This window comes from Nestor notabilis, unplaced genomic scaffold, assembly GCF_000696875.1.
Source record: "Nestor notabilis isolate BGI_N333 unplaced genomic scaffold, ASM69687v1 scaffold5557, whole genome shotgun sequence".
Lineage (NCBI taxonomy): Eukaryota > Metazoa > Chordata > Aves > Psittaciformes > Psittacidae > Nestor > Nestor notabilis.
This window is the reverse complement of record NW_009936827.1, coordinates 108,853-129,267: the sequence shown is the minus strand read 5'-3', so window position 1 is coordinate 129,267 and position 20,415 is coordinate 108,853. Positions and strand designations below refer to the sequence as shown.

The 20,415-nt window shown below is 36.9% G+C and overlaps 1 protein-coding gene across 1 annotated transcript in view; it reads left to right on the top strand.

Moving 5' to 3' along the window:
* The window catches only part of LOC104408822 (ELKS/Rab6-interacting/CAST family member 1), a gene marked incomplete at its 5' end in the record, with an annotated part of 177,792 nt that overhangs the window by 70,825 nt on the left and 86,552 nt on the right, over positions 1–20,415 (top strand). The window contains one exon of the mRNA XM_010018544.1: positions 11,030–11,190. Within this exon, the coding sequence (XP_010016846.1) occupies positions 11,030–11,190 (161 nt within the window). The remainder of the gene's footprint in view (positions 1–11,029; positions 11,191–20,415) is intronic.

Here is a 20,415-nt window from a genome sequence, read left to right as displayed (position 1 = left end):
GCAGGATTTAATATCCTTTCAGGTACATATTACATGTAAAATATGTTGATAACAAGACTCCGGAAATTCTCTGTCACATACGTCCACTTTAGAATTCATATTTGTTTATTTAGTAAAAATAAATATGAAATGGGTTAATGATTCAACTAGAACCTCCTTCACAGATGTCTCCTTTTTCCCCATCTCCTGTTCGCCAGGATTTCTATTGTAAGTACTGCAAAGGTTTGAATGTAGAGTACAGTCTCCAAGAGCTTTTTCTCTCTTACCTGTAAATTACTGTACAGAAATTCTACCTAAGTTTTTAGTGAAAGCCCTCATTTGTACTTCCATGAGACCATCATTCTTGTCTTGTTTAAACTTTTTAGCACATATTACTTAGATTACATTTTCTTGTGAGAATAGAAACTACATTTAAAATAGAAATATTATATATCGGACCCTATCCTAGAAAGTACCATCTAAAAATGCAAACTAAATTAAAGCACATACCCTTTTTGCTGAGCATTCTGTTACTGACATAGATCTAAAGTATTTTCTAAAACATGTGAAGTGCTGGAATTATTTCACAGCACAAATTCTCATGGATTAAGTTACTTCCTACCAGTCCCTGTAAATGAAAAATAAAAAGTGGAACTTCTCATGAATGAGTTACCTATAGAGTGTTTTCTGAGCACGACAGAAAATCAGAATTCTGACTGCTCTGTAATAGCTGCTGGACAGTTTGCTTTTAATTAATGTTTTTGCCTCTTCTGTATCTCTTTATGAGAAGTTTGATAAATCAAGTGATTGGAGATCAAGGCATTAATCCACAGTATGGTTTGAGGATGGAGGTGCTTGAGCCTTATTGCTTCCCACTGATTTTTCTAAGCAGTTTACATTCTCTTTGGCTGAACTTCTCTTGAATATTTTCTGCAAAGCTCCTTTCTATAGAAGTCTGCCAAACTAATTTTGGGGTTTGAGTGTATGTATATACATACATGTGCAAAGTCATTTGTGTATTTAATTCATATTAAGTAAAAAATCTCTGCTAAAGCTTCACATTTTAATTTCTTTTACTGATAAACTTTTAAGGGCTTTTTAAGCCAGTTGTCAGCCTGAAGTATAGTCTTGACATTGTGTTTAAGAAAGTTTTGGTTTTTTTAATTCTTTTGTCTGATTCTTTTCCTTCTGCTAGAGAAAGCACTTTGGCACTTTGGCTAAAGTTGACTGTGCATCATGTCCTTGTCAATGAATATGCTTGCAGTCATGTTTAGAATCACTGCTTCTCCTTAAAGTTACTACTTCTCCCAAGGTATTTAGATGGGTTATGTAGCTCCTTCCTTTAAAAATACACAGGTTTGTATTGTGTCACACTCCTTACGTGGGAAGATATGTAATGCCTTTTGTATTCGGTAATGTACTTCTTAAGAACTGTAACAGAGTAGAAGTTTTATTCTTTTTTTGTCTTGGATGTGTTCAGCTGAGCCAAGCTGGGGGCTTGGGAGATTTCTTTTTTTCCTCCAGTAGAGAAGACTGCATAGAAAATCATGCCCAAAAAACTCTGGTACTGAGATCTTTTTCTAATATTATAGTGGGGAAAAATTCTAAATACTTTAGAATTATAGAATAGTTTAAGTCGGAAGAAACCTTTAAGGTCATCCAGTCCAACCATAAATTTAGCACTGCCAAGTCCACCACTAAACTATGTCTAAAAGCACCACATCTACATGTTTTTTAAATACCACCAGAGAAGGTAACTTTGTTTTTGGTTAATTCGTTGCACTTGTTTAAAGTTTCAAAGTGGGCAAAATTTGATGACTTTTAGGAGAATTCGGGACACTGAAAGGATAATTAACTTCTGTTCAAAATATACATCAAGCATTTCTCTATGTAAGTCACCTTTTCATTTAATGAGATGAGAAACACTGGTGGAAACTATTATGTAGAAATTTTGTGCAGATGGCAGTTTCAAGATCATTTTGTCTGGATTGTTATCCCTTGTCGTGTCCTGAACCCAGGGCACCCTTTTTATTGTTTAATAGATAAATACTGATTTCACATTATGCCTTTTGTAAGAGTCAAGTATTCCAGTCAAAGTTCTATCTTAGCATCTCTCTACCTGTTATATAATTTTCTCACATACCTACCTCTAGACAGTATTGTCATGCCTCAAGAGAAAATCAAAGTCATGCAGATTTGGTTACATTAATGCTTGCTTGGAATTGTAAGGACCCAAGCAAATATTTGTGTTATAATCCGTTAATTTAGAATTTCTATTGCATTTTCCAGTTGCATTCTTTAACTGTGATCATAGATGCAAGTGCGATACAATAGTATGTAGATTAGAGCATTAGAAAAGTTCGTTAGACTTGTGCATTAGATTCATAAATTTAAAATATATGCTTTTTTTCTGACATAATCATTTTATTCCCCGAAATCCAAGAACTGCAAGAAAAGAAATTATATTTCTTTCCAGACCATTCTTCTATATAGAAAAACATAGAAGAGTAACAAACTTGAGGTTCATTAAATTGAGGATGTCGCTTTTGAAATGTTTCCTACTCACACAAAAGCTTTTGGACTTGCTGTACTGCTGTTTACCATCAGACTCCTTCAAAACACTCACTGAATTTCAGCCTGAGTTCCACTGGCTTAGTACAGTAGGATTACTTTCTAGTTGTTGGGGTTGGGTTCTGCTACTTGCTTTCTGTTCACTACAATGCTAAGATTTGCTTCCACCAGCTAGTAGAGGGGGAAACTTTCCCAAGGTTGCCAATGAGACTGTACTTCTACAGGTAACCACGTTTAACCTTCATGTGGCAATGCATATGCTTTCACATAACAGTGCTTTCATGTATTTATGCTCATGATCCTTAATGTCTTTTGGGAAAAGAGTGTTAAAGTTGAGCATACCATTTTTTCACTACTTGTAGTGAGGTAATACATCATCCCAGAATTTTTCTCCTTGGAAAATCAATATTTGCTATATAAATTGACAAGCTATGCTATGTAGCACAACATTAAATATTTACTTTGAATATTGTTCAGTTAGGTCTAAACTGTCTGCCATGGTGACTTAATCCTACTAAGCCTGAAACTCTCTGAAATGCAGCAAAATGGAAATCAGCGTGGTCTGCAGAATGCTTGTGAAAACCTGCCAAAGTCCTTGGACAATTAGTCTGAGCTGAAAGGCTTCGTTTGGCCCAACTGCTACTGCTACCTAAGCAGAAATCATGGAGTAGATGTACCCTAAGAAAGGTCACGTTATTTGAAGATGTCCATGTTTAGAGTTGTGGCTGGAATATCATGAATTAACCACGGTTCTAGAGAGTATGTTTGAATGTAATACATTATGCTAAATGAGTATGTACAAAACTGTACAGAATGTGCTATATTCTAGTCTCTCTGCTTCTGTAGAGATACTTAAAGGTGATTAGAATCTAGATTTCTGCAAGGTTGTTTATTATCCTTAGTGATTGCTGCTGTGTTCTTGAGGGGCTGGAGAGATTCATTGCTAGCCACAGAAAATAAACACAAGACAGCTTCCTATGTTTACAGATCCATGTAAAGTAAAACAGGACAGCTTCCTTTGGTATGGTTACAAGGGTTAAAAAGCATAATGAAAATATTTTGTAGGACAATTGTTCCACTTGAGGGAAATACAGAAATAGAATTGTAACTTGTTAAGAGTCTTCAGATACCAGAGACTCCATCAGGTTTCTGTTGTAAATAGAAATCAGGATTATATATACATTTTTTTACCAGGCCTGACTCAAATATTTTGTATCTGTTAAGCAGAGACAATTACTGCTTCTCTCTCAAGAGCTCTTGTCCCAGCAGTAGGCTGTTGCTTATTTATATGGCTTATGGCCCTTGTTTAGGAGATAGAACTGTCAAATCCACCTCCAAACATCCTAACAGGACACAGCTGTGACTTAATCAGTCCTAAAGTCTGGCGGCTCAGTAGTTTTCTCTTATCCAAACATCTGTGAATTTTGATTCCTCCTCCTTCATATAAGAGCTCAATGCTCTCCAAGTATAAGCAAAAGCACTTTTGATTGATACTCAAGTAACGTGCTCGTTGACAAAGACCTATATATATCTACTTCTGTGGCTTCTGTAGGAGTAACATGGTAATGTCAGGTGTCTAATTTTAGTGCTCTTCATTGCTTAGATCCATCAGTGGAGACAGAATAAGGAGCAATACAGAGTATTAACTCCTCTTCATTATCAGGTGCTTTTTTTATAATGAAAGTTATTGTTGAGAGACCAACTCATGAAAACAAGAGACATCAACTCATCAACTATCTCACTTTCACAGTGATAAGAAAATCTGCATTCAACTACAGTATTCTGCATCTTTTCAGGCCATATTCTTTTGTTTTCTATCTTTCTGCTCTCCTTTTTCCCCAATTAATAATGTAAGAATAGGACAGTGGCACCAGTTTTTTTAAGCCACACAAACACTGTATTTTGTCAGGGATGCTGAATGTACAAAATCCTAACAACCTAAAAAACAGAGGCACAAAGACTTAAATCTTTACACACTAATGTGAAGAAATACAAAGTTCATCCCTAAAATTACTGGTGTGTATTACAGATGATCAGAAGAATCCTGTTTTTTCTCTGGAAAATTGAAAATCCACCAGCCGTTTTCATAGCTTTGACACTAACTCCTCTCTGTTGCGAAAAAAATACAACTCCTCTGTGTGCAGGCTGAGACAGTTCTCTAATGCTGTACTCAGTTCACCTTGGCAAAAGGCATGCTGTAAATCTGGCATCCACTTTGAGATGAAGGTAAATGTGATGTATAGAAACATTTTAATTGTTGCACAATATTATGCTGTGTTTATTTCCAAGTGTCTTTAGGTAGGATCTGCAGCCAAGAAATTCGAACTTGTGAAGAAAAAAAGTTTTTCACTTGTCTGCATAGGATCCTACAGCAATGTTCTTTAACAGTGACCACACAGAACAAGTGAAGCAGTAACATAGGTTGATATGTATAGTGTAGGGAAGAATGCTCTCTTTAGGTGAACATCTGTTCACCTTAGTGTGTCTTTAGAGTGCCTGCAGTTATGGAATAAAAATTAAGGTAAAGAATCTTAACACCTTATGTGTCTGCTTCAAAAGGATTAGTTGTGGTCACATTGTCATAGTGGAGAAGCCAGCAGCCGTGATGCATTCCTCTGTAACCCTACAGGCATATGTATACTCATGCACTGGTAGTGAATAAGAGGGGCTTGAATTGGAGCCAGAGCTCCAGCCTGTGTAGTAGGGCAGAGACGTTCTGCTTCATACCCTTCTGCTGTCAGTGTGGCAGAGCTTTCAACTGCCCTCCTAGTTGAGGGCTGTTCTTACCTTACAAACCAGAAATTGCATTTTAATTTTATCAGGGGGAGAAGAGATTTTTCTTGTCACTGCTTACTTATTTCTCTCATTTTCCTCTGATACTTTTAGCTTTCAAAAAGCTATGCCTAACAGCTTGCCCAGTATCTGTAAGAATTTGAAAGTTGTTTCTTTAGTTCAGAATAGCCAGGAATTTGGTTAAGTGTGTTGGATATAGTCTTTAAGAGTACCTAAAGCCACCCTACTGCTTTAACAAAAATGGGGCTATGATGAAACCATAATTCATTTCCCTCTTATTTTGTGTAAAGGTTTATTAGCTTGTGATTTAAGCAAACCATCTGGTCCTGCTGGCAATCCAAGTTATGTCAGACTCAATGCTTTCTCCCTGTAATATGTTACTTGAGGCAGTTAAATTACATGCTTAAGTCCCAAGTCTGGCCTGTGCTTTTTCCATGTCTTAACATCTGTTCTGGGAAATTTTTCTGGGATCCAAACAAGTTTGCATGGAGCCAGAACTCTTGTCTTTGTCTTTCTTTTCATGTCTATTTCTTTCCCTTCTCTCTGTCCTGCAGTCTAATCAGCTCAATTAAGTATAAGATATTGAAGAAATCCGCAGTCCCTTTCTCATTTCAGTAACGTACACAGTGAAATTAAAGTAGTTCAAAACCTCAAGAGCTGTAGGAAAGTAGGAGACTTTCCTCTGAGACAGTGAGTGGCACTTTGAGAAATGTTAGATTTCATTTTTTTCCCCAGTCCTTGTAGTGTTTTTTACTTCTGACATGTAATTGCAAGACTTTGTTTTGCTGGCCTACTTCATTTTGGGCAAACGTACAGATTTCTAGTACATTTTGTCTTGTAATGCTGATTTCATGTTTATGCAAAAAAGGTCTATGTTTAGAAAACTAATAATTTTAAATATACAAGTTAACCTGCTGAGGTGGTTTTGAAAATAAGATTTGTAGTGATTCATTTATACAATGATGATGGAAAGTGACTTCTTTGTATTGATATTTGTATCTATATTCTCTAAAATGTCAGCATTTGAATTCTGCCTGAGACAACAATGCATATGAACAGCTAACCCATAGCCCACTGTGTGTGTATGTATATTGAAAGATATAGTTTCTTTCCTTCAATCAGAAGTATAAAAATGTGTCTGTTTTCAGACATGTAATTAAACATTAAACTGTAAGTTTTCCGTGTAAGTTTTCCTAAAGTACTTTATCTCAGTTTAGCATTAGAGTTCTCAGAGCAATAGTCAAGTCCCTTTGTCATGCCCTTTGAGACTTTTAATTATGGGCTGATGTTCAGTCTTTCGTGCTTGATCAAAAGAACAAAAGAAAGATTAAGGGAGGAAAAATAACAAGACTAACATATACTTTGGACCATCTGGATGGTTGAAACTAGCTGAATCAGTGAAAAACCTCTTGAAGTTTAAGACCAAGTGCAGGGACCTGTAGCTGGTTCAAGGCAGTAAATACCGATTATCAGTACGACAGAAGAATGGATTGAGAGCAGTCCTGTGGAGAAGGACTTGGGGACACTTGTGGATGAAAAGCCAGACAGGAGCTGGCAATATGTGTTTGCAGCCCAGAAAGCCAATCATATCCTGCTAGTAACAGAGAGAAGTGCAAAGACTGTTGATCTATACATGGGGAAAAGCCTTATCTAACATTAACATAAAATATTTTTTATATAGTGTACCAGTGATTTGCTATCCTTAATAATATAACTTAAGCCAGTCCTATGCATTTGAACTGTAAATGCATTCATATACTGTCACTTCCATCGTATTAGCAGCATTCATGATGCATTTGTTGCTTGGATGATGAGACAAAGTTGCGCTGGTTCTCTGAAAAGATGTAAGCAGATGCAGTTGCAGAACTTCCTGAGAGGGAAGGTCTTTCTCAATTTTCTGTGCAGTAGAAAAGTTCTCTTCAGGTGATCCTTCATCACTGAGGAAGAAGTTCACAATGGTAAGAAAAAGATAGCTGCCACTACACTATAATTTAAACACACTGAAGCATTTGGGGATCCTAAGGCTGCTTTAGTTAGCCTGTCTGTCTGGATTGACCTTTGAGCTGTGATTTTAAGAGGCATCCAATATGAACCACAACAGTTGATGTAGCCCTTTCCTGGCCTGAAATACCTGCTGTGTCTCTGATATCTTCAGTGGTACATTAGTTCTTCTCACATAAGAGGTGTGAATTTGAGCTTGTGATCCTGTTTTCTGATTTACAGTTGCATCAAAGGAGCCTGAAATTAGAGGTTGTAGAGCAGGGAGGTTAAGATAATAGATATGGTCGTGAAAAGGGCTTCGCTTTTCAATATTATGTCATTTCTTCTATTTCTTTACAAGCTGCCATTGACAGGGTAGATAGATAAACTTCTGTTGTATTGACTTTTCTCTCCACCTTGCTTTCATCCTTTCTAGGCAGATGTAACGCTATGTAAAAAAAATTGCCCTGTGTCGACATTTTCCTTCTCTGGTGGTGTGAATCCCATGCTGATCTAATTGACATAGTTTGCCCTTCTTCACACAGTTTGTTCGGTCTCTCAGGAACTCCCTCCTTTAATGGAAACTTCACTGAGCTTCATATTCTTCCTTAAAGATAAGCTGTCACCTGGTCAGGTCACTTAAGGCCTGAAAACAATGGAAAAATAGACTCCATTTAAGTTCTCTGCAGATACATCCTGCTCAGAATACATTGAGACCTTTCAGGATGGTCTACAGAGAACTGAATCATGGATAAGTCATAGATAGTCAAAGATATACTCTGCTTTATATAGTATCGTTTGAGCAGAGAGAAAGGAGGAGCAAGAGTGCACTCTCTGCACCTTCTGAAATGGAAACTTTCTGGTTATAATTGATAGGGCACAAGCTTATCTCTAGTTAAATTGAAAATGTCAACAGCATGTCTCTGAAAATGTCTCTTGAGTGCAAGAACTCTGGTTCTTGGCAAATACCTTTTCTTTATTATATAATTAGCTGCTCTCAGGACAAAAAAAAAAATCAAGGGTAGATTTGAAGTTTTCTTGTGTTGGCTACATTAGATGTGCTTTGCAAGCAGTTTGCTTCCAGTGAATATTCCTGTATTATTTCTCAGAGGACTACTTACTGGGACATACACAGACAGGTCTGCACTAAGACTCATAAGCTGCCAAATAAAATGTTTTGTGTTGTAGAAGTTTAATTGAAATGGTCACATGAAATATCTATAACTTGATGAATCTGAACAACGAAGTCTTTGTTGTGAATACAATCATCACTATTTTGGTGTATTTTTTTCTTTAGTAAATCGCATGAGAAATGGTACTTGCAGGAGAGAATGGAAGGTAATGACGGTTCTGTAAACTAAGTTTTGACACAGTTGAAAAGCTACTTGCATTCTAGCCATTTTTGTATACACTTGTCAGATCAGTTTTCCGTTAACCTGCAAAAATACAGAATATAACCTTAGAATTAAAAGAATTAGCAAACAAAATTATGAGAGAAAGATTAAGTACCTGCAATAACCACTACTACACAGTACTCCTGCAGAGTTAGACCTTGCCATCTAGCACCAGGAGCCTTGGTCTAGATACAAGCCTCCAGCCTTGTTGTGTCTGTTTAACAGCACAGAATTGCTATGATACAGATCTGCATCAAGCAAACCAGTCCTTCAGTGTTAGCATCACAAACCTTGATGACTGGGAATGGAATGAAGGATGTCAGAGATCTTTCAAACCTCATTATGGAAAAGACATCGCTTCAAAGATTGTTTTATCTTGGCAACTGACAGATTGACACAGGCCGTTTTGATTGTTGCAGTTGGCTGGGGGCTTGTTTATTTGAGGTTGTTTTCTATTACAAGGAGAGGCTTTTGTAGTTGCGTGCCTCTTTTCTTCTCTGTTTGTAAAGGAAAATGTTTATGTAGGTCATTCTGATCCACCCAAAAGAAATGGAAGCTCATATACTAGAAGCTGATACACTAATGCACCTTCACTGCCCCAGCATGTTGCTATTTTTCTGTTTCTGAGTATCTGAGTTTCCATCCTCATAGTATTTTTGCTATTCATTGTTTCTGCAGATTTTCCTTGCATTCTTTTCTAATGTATTTTTTGATTTCATTTTATAAAGTTTTCTCTTTGCTTTAAAAATTGGCAGAGTTTCTGATCTTGTTTTCCTCAGTATACACTAATAAACCAGGAAAATTTTGGTTATTATATGCATGCTAGCCAGTTTGGGCTATGTGACACTGAAATTCTCCTTGGTCTGTTAGTTACTGGATGAACTCTTAGCTGTACATCTTGAATAGTTTTTGATAACTGCATATTTAAAATTTTCCTTAATATGCTGGGCGTAAGAAGAATGCTGCTTGTCAGCTGCATTTGAGTGGAAAGAGATAGGCTTTCCACAGTAAACACTGCACAATGTCTGTGCTAGTTTTTTATAAACTTGCTAATTCAGAATTGCAATGTTTCTTGCTCTATCGCTAGTTGAGTGTGAAAACCAGTCTTGTTATCCATGTTTGTCCTGGGTCATTAGCTCTGCCTTTAGGAGTATAGGATTTATTAAAGCAAGGGGTGGTGTGTGCCATACCTTGCATCTCCAGCACCTGTGTAGCGAACAGTGTGCCTAACTCCCTTTGTGAAAACATGTAAGTAGAAATTAAGTGTTTAATATAATTTCAGTAATTCACTTCCAGGATGGAGCACAAGTTGATTGTTATGCAGGGATATAAATGCAATACAGTGCTCTGTCGTCATCCTAAATATATGCAAATGTTTGATCAAGTGCACCGGCAGCATCTGAGTTTCTCCTATTCAAAGCACATTATAAAATTGTTTATGAACACTTGGTTGTGACAGAAAAAAAAATCCATCAAGCATTATTGTAAAATTATTAAAAGAATATTCAGAGGCTTTTGTATGTTACATGTGGGTATACTTGAGCATTTATTGTGGTTTTGCATGAGAGATAGTGATAAAATTTAGCTGAGACAGAACCTGCTCCAAGTGGAAAATAAAATAAGACTATATTCATCTGTGTAATATATATGCTAGAATTTACAATCATGTGAATTCTGAACCCTTCCCACATGCCAAAGATATGAGCATTGTTCTGCTGGCCTTGTGTGCCATCAACGACTCTTTGAATGTCTTTTATGTTGCTGTATCACAAAACATGCATATAAGCATTGTTCAGCAGATATCTTGAAGGAAGTAGCCTTACTTACATCTTCATGGGAACCCAGTACTCTCCCTGTTTCAGAAACTGTCTTCATTTTTAAAGTGCATACGTAGTTTCTCTTTAGGCATAATTTCCAGAGAAAGTTTTTTATCCTTCTGCTATATTATCAATGTATTCTATTTAATACCTAGCATTTTTGTGGTCTAATTTTAATATATACAGAACATCTGTTTACCCTTGTGGTACATTATCTAAAACAGAAATACTGAAGAGTGGTAGAGTTGTAATTTGGTACTGTAATGGTAACGTTCCAGTGACCGGACTGTTAATTCACAGACTATGATGTTGCTTCGGTCAAGCATAGATGTCCTGTCCACAGCAGTAGATGCTACTTCCAGTCTACAAAAGTGTTATGCAGTGTACATGCACCGGTAATCTTTGTGCTCAGATTTAGTTGTGACTTTTAGTGAGTTCCAGCTGATCACATTACACTGTTTTTCTCTACTCCTGTCTTCCCAAAAAATATTTTAGGTAGAAGAGCTGATGATGGCCATGGAGAAGGTTAAGCAGGAGCTGGAGTCTATGAAAGCAAAATTATCCTCTACACAACAGTCTTTGGCTGAGAAGGAAACCCACTTGACCAACCTACGAGCTGAAAGAAGGAAACATTTGGAGGAAGTCCTGGAAATGAAGTAAGTGTTTACTTTCATTATTTGTAGGCATGTTTTATTGATATCTCTGAATTCTCCTCTGATTGCTGGTGTTCTATGTCTCTGTAGATAGCATCTGTCTATGTAATCAGTTTAGCAGTCAGAAGTGACTTCTGGCGAGGGCTTACCTGTCTGACTTTCACACTCCTGATACAGCTCAAAAACATTTCTTCCTTCTAATTGTATGCAGGAGACTACTGTTATTTGCACAATAGTATCTTCAAAGATCCTAAACCGTTATTGGGACTCAGTTATTTTGTGTGTCTTATAAATGTGCCATCTTGCTTTCAGTAGCAAGATAATCTATTGATAATCTACTTTAAGGTAAGACACAAGTCAGTGTAACAAATGACGAAAAAGAAAGAGAGACTGCAGATACCTGTTCTGCTGAAGTATCTTTCCTACTCATGCAGGTGATTCATTAGCACTGGAACAGTTTGAAGTTCTCTATCAGTTGGACTTCTCTCATCATCTTTGCATCAGGAGGCCTGAATAAAACCAAGCTTTGAGGAGGTGGGGAGAAATGAGGAATTAGACTTCTAAGGCTTAAATACTTCCTAATTTCTGACCGTGCATTATAGATAAATAGTTATCCTTAGTTTAGGGAGACATGAATCTATTTAGTGCAATGATGGATAGTGCTGCCAGCAGTTCATTAGAAACACTTTCAGTTGTTTAGCCAGCCCTGAAAAGAAGGAACATTTTTATTGGCAGGGCCAGCAGTGGTTCCTCCACTGTGGTTTTGTGAACCATTATTTATTTATTTAACTTTTCTACACTAGTCTCTTTCCTTTTCTTTTTCTTTTTGTTTTATGAAAGGGTAGAGAAACAGCTGTTACAGAATGGAAAGAGAGGTGGCTTAGATCTTGAAACTCTAACTTAGGAGTGCTGTATAAAGTGGGCCAAGCCTCCTAAGCTTCATATTCAGCTACAGCAGTCTGATCTAGACCTGGCATAAGGACGTTGGAAGACTGCAGTACTTAGAAGCCACACTTTTTATTTTTAATAAAAAATTTTATTGAGCTATAAATTTGACTGCCTTGAGAGTTGGTGTGTTGGGGGATGGGAAGAATAGCTCTTAAGGTGATGTGGGAATCCAAAGCAACTGGAGGTATATCCCTTATCCAATCACTTGGCAGTACTTTCTTTTGCCAAACTGCTCTGCCAAACCTTCTCATTAAAATAAACACGTAGTGTACAGTATATCCTGAAATGAATTTGGAATTGCGTAGCTCTAGAGCCTTTAATATAACTACTCGCTTCTTCTAAGTGATGACCTCTCTTAGCTAAGTAAGTTATTGTTGGAAAGCTGTTGTACTGAAATGTAGTATCAGGACTGCATAAACTGGTAGATCCATTGTGCCTCAGGAGGAAGAAGAACACTGGAGAGAATGGTAATGCTGTCAGCACATGGAGAGAAAGATGGAAAAAACATTACGTTTGTATAGTTAACTAGCTGAGCATGTTTTAGTCATAGCTGGTCTGTCTTAAAGTTCTATAAAGCTGCCAAAGGCATCCAAACTTCAAAAACTCACCCTCACCATGACGCTCTGTTGCACACAAGTCACTTCTGAGGACTCCCAGTCAATTAAATATCTTGTATTTATATACAGAAACTGCAGTATATTCTTTGTTTCCCTACTTTCCCAGCCTATTCCTATTATGAAAAGCACTCTTGTCATCTGTTTTCCAGTTTAGCAAAAAGTTTCTAATGTTGTTTGTTAGAACGTTTCCTACTGTTTTAACTCGAAACTAAGAGTAATTAAACAAGTGTTCAATTTTGTGAAGCAGTTAGCTGGTTTTGGTATCCTTAATGGAAACAATAGCTGTTGCACAGATACTGTTCAAAGATACAGTAGAGCAGTATTGTTTCCCAAGTCTTAGGGCATGCTTCACTGGGAAAAGTTAGAGGTACTCAAAAGCAGTACTGATTAAATTTGAGATTTGATAGAGGTGTAAGTTTAACAGCCTGGGCCCTGCAATCAGCTAAATGGGGCAAGGGAGCATAAAAGATAAATAGCTTAAGAAATGCTGCTTTAGGAAATTCTAGATATGGACTGAAAGAAAGCAACAAGAGGACTCCAGAAGTTACCTCTGGGTTTAATAGAAAGTTGTTAGATATTATGGTAATGAAAATATGTATTTAAAATACTCTTTCTTAGAGTAGAACTTGTGTTTACTACTTACTCTGTAACCCTGAGAAGATCATTTCACACTCCTTAGGGAATACTGTGGCACTAGAATAGCTCAAGTGTGAATTATCCCAAGGAAGAAATTTAACTCCTTAAAGAAGTACTATGTATTTTGAAGCCCTCTTCCTTTAAGTCTTATATTTTCATTTTCTTTAAAAAAAAAAACAAACAACTCACCTGTGTTGTAAATAATTGTAAGAGAGGTAGATAATGATCTCTCTATTAATATCACCAAACCTGATCTACTGTAAAAAAATACTAGTGAACTGCTAGGATTTTTGTTTTGTTATGTTTTCTTTAAAAAGTTCTAATGTTTCCATCATTCACAGCAAATCTTTTAAATTAGGCAGGAATAAAGTGCTGTCTACAGAGAAATCTCTGTTCTTTGTCCCATAAAAACCTGCTTAGGCTGAGCTGAGTTATAAACTGTTGAAAATCACCGGTTTTCCTTTCCTTTTTTTTTCCTCCTGGTGTTGTCAGCAAATTTTGGCAGTGTGTGAAAATAACCGAGCACAAACAGCCTAATCTGGGCCGAGCTCACGCAATTGCCAAAACTGTAGCGGCAGGCACTGTGCTTATAGGGAAGGGGAACAGACACTGTGTCTGCATGTAGAGGAGAGAATGTTTTGAGTTTTTGGTTGTTTTTTGGGTTTTTTGCTAGGCAGGCCTTTTGTTATGGTCGAAGGACCAGAAGGTTCTTCCTAGTCATCTGCTTTGGGGTTGAAAACTCCCAGTTGGAACATTTCTCAATCTGTTCTTTCAGACCTGGAAAACTGTCCAACAGCCCTTTCCTGAATTATGCCTTCTCTTGCTAATTGCAGTCGCTGCTAGCCCTATAATTCAAGGGATGCAGACTTACATAATGTAGTTGGCGCTTCAGAGTTGAATCCTTCATCCTGCTGGCACACAACAAAAAGATTATTACTTGTCCGAGAATAATTTACTATCCTTTTTTTTCTTTAAAAAATAATCAAGGCTATTACAGACAAATGAATTGTTATAATGGAACATAACTTACGTTTCAAAATCAAGCTATCAAAAATGTTGTTTGATTTCTTATGTGACTTTACATGAATGGTCTTTTGAATATTTATCACTGTAGTTCTAATAACATGAGTACATCCCACAAATAGTGTTCTGTTTGATTCAGAGTGTAGGCAGTGATCAGAGATGAACCAGGCCCGTGTAGCTTAATGAAGCTGTTTACTGTATTCCTTCTTTATTTCATCCTGGGCTTGGAAGGCCTGCTGAGAGCTACATGAGGGCTACTATGGCTTGGAAGGCCTGCTGAGAGCTACATGAGGGCTACTATGGCTTGGAAGGCCTGCTGAGAGCTACATGAGGGCTACTATTAAACATAAGATGCCAACCGAGGCTGTGCAGGAAAGCTGTTCATCCTTATCTTTGCTATAGTTTTCCTGCATGATATGCAAGTGACTTAAAAATATTTGATAGATGGTTGATTAAGTCCATGTGTTCATTTTCTGGCTGTCAGATAAGACGAATCACACACACACAAACATTCACAAGTGAAAAGTCAGTGGAAGCTAAGGTTATTTATCTTCTGAAAAGTTCATCCTCTCAGCAATAAAGCAGTATTGTCTGGAGGTATGAGTATAAGCTTGAAACTGAAAGTAGTCCAAAAGAAACTGATTAATTGGCACAGTTTATTTGCCAGAAAAGTAATTTCAGTTGATCCTAAATGAGGTGTGGAGTAATTTCAAATGCAGCAAACAGTTTAACCAAAGGCAAATATTTCAGGTTATGTGTACCCATGGTGAACAGACCAGAAAAAAAAGAGAAGTATTAGTGTCCATCCAGTGATAAAAAAGAAATTGTCTTCTTGGAAATTAAAGAGTTTAGTATTTTCTTTTTCATTAGAGGAAATTATGGTTTGTGCCTATGGTTTATCAGAAGTTCTCCAGAGGAAAAGTAACCGCAGAAGGATGTGTGTGTTCTACATGTATAAACAATTGTCTCTGTAATTTGAAATCACTTCGCATTTGTTGTCATTGCTATTAAACGGTAATACATATCATCTGCAAGATACGATTTTCTAGGCCCAGCAGAAACTCTGCATCATATTGAACTGGACTATAAGGTCTGTGTGCCACTTGGTATATCAGGCCATCATGTGATTACAGCAATGGTACCAGAGCACCTCCTAGAATTACTTTGTGTGAAATTAAATAAGCCAAATTCCCACAGGGGGCACTCCATGTCCATAGGATTTACTGCCTGGGGCAGAGCATCTGCACCAGTCCTATTTTTATCTCTATAAGCTTAGATTTCTTTTCCTTTAAAATGTCTTTTTCAGGGTGCACAGTGAAAATGAATGCAACTGTATCTTATTACAACTGCTTTGTCCTTTTTAATTGTCAAGTATAAAATACATAATTATTTATGTTTATTTTAATTACATATGGTCATCCCATTAGATTTTGACATTTAAGTTGTAAAAAGTTCAGTTGCAGTAGACTGAAATGTGAAAAATTATCCATTTGTAATTACTGAACAGTACAGACATTACGTTTAAATAATTGGAAATAAATTGACCTTGGAAGAGCTGTTAATCTCAAAATGAATCACGCAGAATCTGATAGAAAAGCTGAAATAAAGAGTGTATATTGTGTGTCTTTTAAGGCTAAAGGTTATTTAAAGGCCAGATTTTTAACTCTGTAGTCCTCCTCACTGTAATGAAATATTTGGCTTTTCATAAATGTAATTGTAGATCTTAGTTACTTTCTAATTTTATGGCTTCTGCTATTATTTGTTAGTTCAGGTGAGAGCTTGAGAGAAAACTTAATCCCTTTTGTACTTCTTTTCTCTAGGCAGTTAAGGAATGAAGCCTGTTCTCCTTTCTGTCCTCCTGCATTATCAATGAGCCTTTGAACACTCTGAGACACTCAGCGTTGTGGGAACATTAGAGACAGCCTGCTGTTTCCTTTGCAGTGCAACTGATGCTAGATGTCCTGAATCATAGAAATAAGCAGAAAAGCTTAAAAACTCATTTATGGGCAGCAGTACAAATGGGTTGGTCAAATGATTCACGTAGGTGAAAGAGCTATTAAATCTCAAAGTTTCACAGAAAAATAAATTGCAAAGCAAAGATGTGAACCTTTAGCAAAACCTATATAAATAAGGACCCCCATATGGGCACGCACAAAGTTAGTTTATTGTGGTTTACTCTATTTTTTTAAGTATTGGGAAGTTATGTTTGTCTTTTGTGACTGGTTTGTTTTGACATTTCACCTGCTTTGAAATTTTTCTTCTACGGTTTTCTCAGATACTAAAATCTTGGCACGATATGTCACAGTCCTGTTCTGTTGTGATAAAACCTCCATATCTCATTTTATCTTGAATTCTATGGTCCCCGAGAACAGTCTTGCAGAGAGAAAGTACTATACTATCTTAATGAGCCATGACAGGCCTGGAAGCAAGACCAACTGCTGAAAAGTACACCAGGTAGTGTTAAAGGGGGTTGTTCTACTGAGTAATTTCTAAGACTATAAAGGTTGTAGGGAGGAGTTGGGAAAGGGAGGTCCAGTCAATAACTTCCTGAGCATTTAGCTCCACTGTGCTCTTGTTTCCATGACAAAACAAAACAAACATCTCCTGTGCTTTTCCACAGGAGATGTTTGTTTTCTTCTGGATGTGTTTTCCAGGGACTGGATTTAGTGTACGTGATCCCTTCGGTAGTTTTTGGAACATAGTTCTCTAGATGGTGAAAGGAAATTAGACCTCTTTCACGTGAGAATGTGAAAAGTATAGCATGTAGTCCCAGTGTTAATGCACAGGTTTTGTTATATTTTTCTTTTCTATTAATAGATTACACGCATTCTTACAGAAATCACCATGAAAGATCTCATAAGTAGAGATCTTGACATACATACACAGAGTACTAAAATATACAATTTTTTAGACTTGCACAATTCTAGTAAAAGTGAATGAATACCCTTCTTGTCTTTTCTCAGTTTGCTAGTTCATTATTACAAACACATTTAGGGAGCAGGTGTAGCACAAGAAAATTTCTATGAGGTCATTAGTGCCCCGTGTTCTTTATCGCCCAAATGGCATTGCTTTGGGAAAAGTTTGGTTTTACCATAACCTGCATACAGATCATCTTATGTAAAAGAAAAACAAGAATTATGTTTTTTCTAGAAATAATGACTCAGCTAACCCAATTAAGTGGTAGAGGAATGGAGGGAGGAATGGTTTTATTTTGACTAACGTACAGAAGAAATTGCTTGTAAGATAGCACCAGTATACCGCCTTCTGCTAGCTATTTCTATATGCCTTTTCCAGTACAAAACACTGTTCTACTGTTTTCCAACACACACCTTGTGTGATTAAATACATTTAAAAGTTATGTCAGAAGTAAGGGTTTATCTGTTCAAGAGTATCTGTGTAATTTTCCCTTGGGTGCGTGAATTCTTCACTCACTTATTTCTCGAACAACACTGACAAAAATTGGTTTCCAGGTCTTCAGCATACCTTTCTTATTGCTTCTATATACAACAAACATAGATAAGACTGTGATTTTTGTTTTAAAATATGCAGGAATGTTTTGGCTTGGGATTGGTAGCAATAGTACATTTCTTATGCTAGCCGTTTCAGCTGCATCAGTGAGTCCTGTCGCCATCCCTAATCCAGCTATAAGATTCTGGGGCTTCCAGGGGTGTTACTGAGCTAAACCAAATCAGGCACATTTTACTTTCTGTTAAAGTCAAAATAACCATGAGTTCCTTAGGGTGCTTTTTCCTCTTTTATAAACGTGCACTGTAAATAGTGATGCATATAAATCAAGTCTGTGAGCACTACATATTTCATTAAATACAGACAAGTTGTGGGTTAATAGAAGTTCCAAGTGAAAATATTATGGTATCTCATTGCATATATTGTAGATTTAATGTAGTGTGAACAATAGTAGCTTTGAGCCATTGTAAATCCCATCCGGACATCGTCAACTTAGTTCAAAATACAAGGAGGGAAATCTCCAAGGTTAGATGTGCTCATATGGCCACTATGCATATGCGAGTCATTCTTTTATTGTTTTTAAAATAACAGTGCAGCTTTGCGGGGTGTAGGTCTAACTAAGGCAAAGTCTAACTTCAGACTGTTTCCTGGAGTTGAGCAGAATTTCCTTTTTTTGAAAGTCAGGTCAATTTGCTTTAATTACAGAAATAATCTCTGAAGCAAGTAATTGCTTCCCTACAATCCTGGAGGACAAGTGCGAGTTGTATAAGAAAAATTGGAGAAATGAGTCAAGTTGTTAGCAGTCCCTACAGTCTTTGGATACTGTATAGGAACCTTCAGTATATCTTTTGTTTTCTCCCTTCCCAAACAGTACTTTTGAGTTCTTTTGGGCACCATCTGCAAGTCTGTGGAATTTCTGAGAAAGCTCAGGGAGAGGATTTGGGAGTTGATGGTTTGTCTGGTGGTATCTTGTGTACAGGACAAGTTGACTACATGTAGCAGGAGTTAAAAGTATGGAAATTGACCAGAACTGTTCATTTAGAACTCCTAGCAGATTACACTAAGCATGATAAAAGTGTCTGTCTTTACGGTATAATGCTGTCATTGCTATTGAGTCACTTCTGCCCAGTCCAATATCAAGTGTAATATTTTATGCAGATTATAGAATAAAAAGAACTATCCTGATATTAAGAGTGAGTACATATAGCATTGTAGGGAAGACTGAAAAATTTTTTGACAGAATGTTGTATTTGTTACTCCCTGAAGCCCCTTTCATAGCCCTTCCTCATGCATTAACCAGATATGGCTGTAGCTTTCTGTAAAGCTGTAGTTCTATTTCAGTCTGCTAGCAGTCACAGCTTTAAAATTGAAAACTGAAGGATCACACTAGTTAATTTCCACCATGTAATCTAGGAATCAAGCTCTGCATATGAGGTGAAACTAAATGATGTAACTGGTATTTGCTGTACAATCTAAGAATCATCTAATTTGATCATTTAGTTTAATTTCATGAATAAAGATTTAAGGCCGCCAGTACTGTTGTAAAAAGATGACTACTGCAAGTAGCTTTGAGCAGCAAGGATTTCATCAGCATACCTTCAGTTACTAGAAAGTTATTGGGGTAAATGATCCAAATACAAACATAGTATTCATAAATACTTAAAAGATAGTAAAGTGTTAAGTAACAGAGAACCTAAGTTTGAGGCTAAATCATGACAAGAGCACCTAGTGTCCCTATACGCCATGTCATAGTTTTGGTAATGTGATGTTTTGATTTTAGGATTTTGTCATTGTCTCATAGAACTGTCTAATCAATAAAGCAGGGATTATATTCATGATAAAACTAAAGTGACTAAGCAGGTAGCTGGAAAAGAATAATTAGTAGTTCATTATCAAAATGTAAGCCTGTGTTACATGGCTTCCTTTTAACAGTCTCTCTCAAGTCTGCTCCTGTTAAAAATGTCCATTAAGGAAGTGGCTGACAAGCCAAAGGCTACAAAATGCCACAGTGGCTGTTCAGACATTTTGGAGAACAAGATGAGAATTCAAAATCATCTCCATAAAATGAAGAGGAGTTCTAGGGAGGCTACAGAATACTGTTCCCTGGAGGTTTTTACAGACAAATTACACCAACGTATCACAAACAGCTTAAATGTAATTGTACATGCTTTGGGAGCAGTTTAGATGAAACTGACGATAGAGAAGGTGTTATCTTGCAGCTTTTGTGATCCTTCAGCATGGGTCATACACTCCTTTTGATGAATGTTTGTAAGAACTAAAAATGTATCTTGTAAAAATATATGCATGAGCTTGTTCTGTGTATTACACGGGCTCAGTTCTCTCTGTTGATACTGACTTTGGCTTGCAGATTCAATTTCTGAAGAGAATCTTTGCTCTTGTACGTAATCCACTTTGAGTATTCATGTAAAGGAAGCCTTTTTGGTTTAATTGAAAGAAGTGAACATCATTCAATTTGTTGGTTCAAGGTAGCTGCAAAATTCTTGCTGCCTTTCAAAGCCCTCAGTATGCAGTAAGTCTG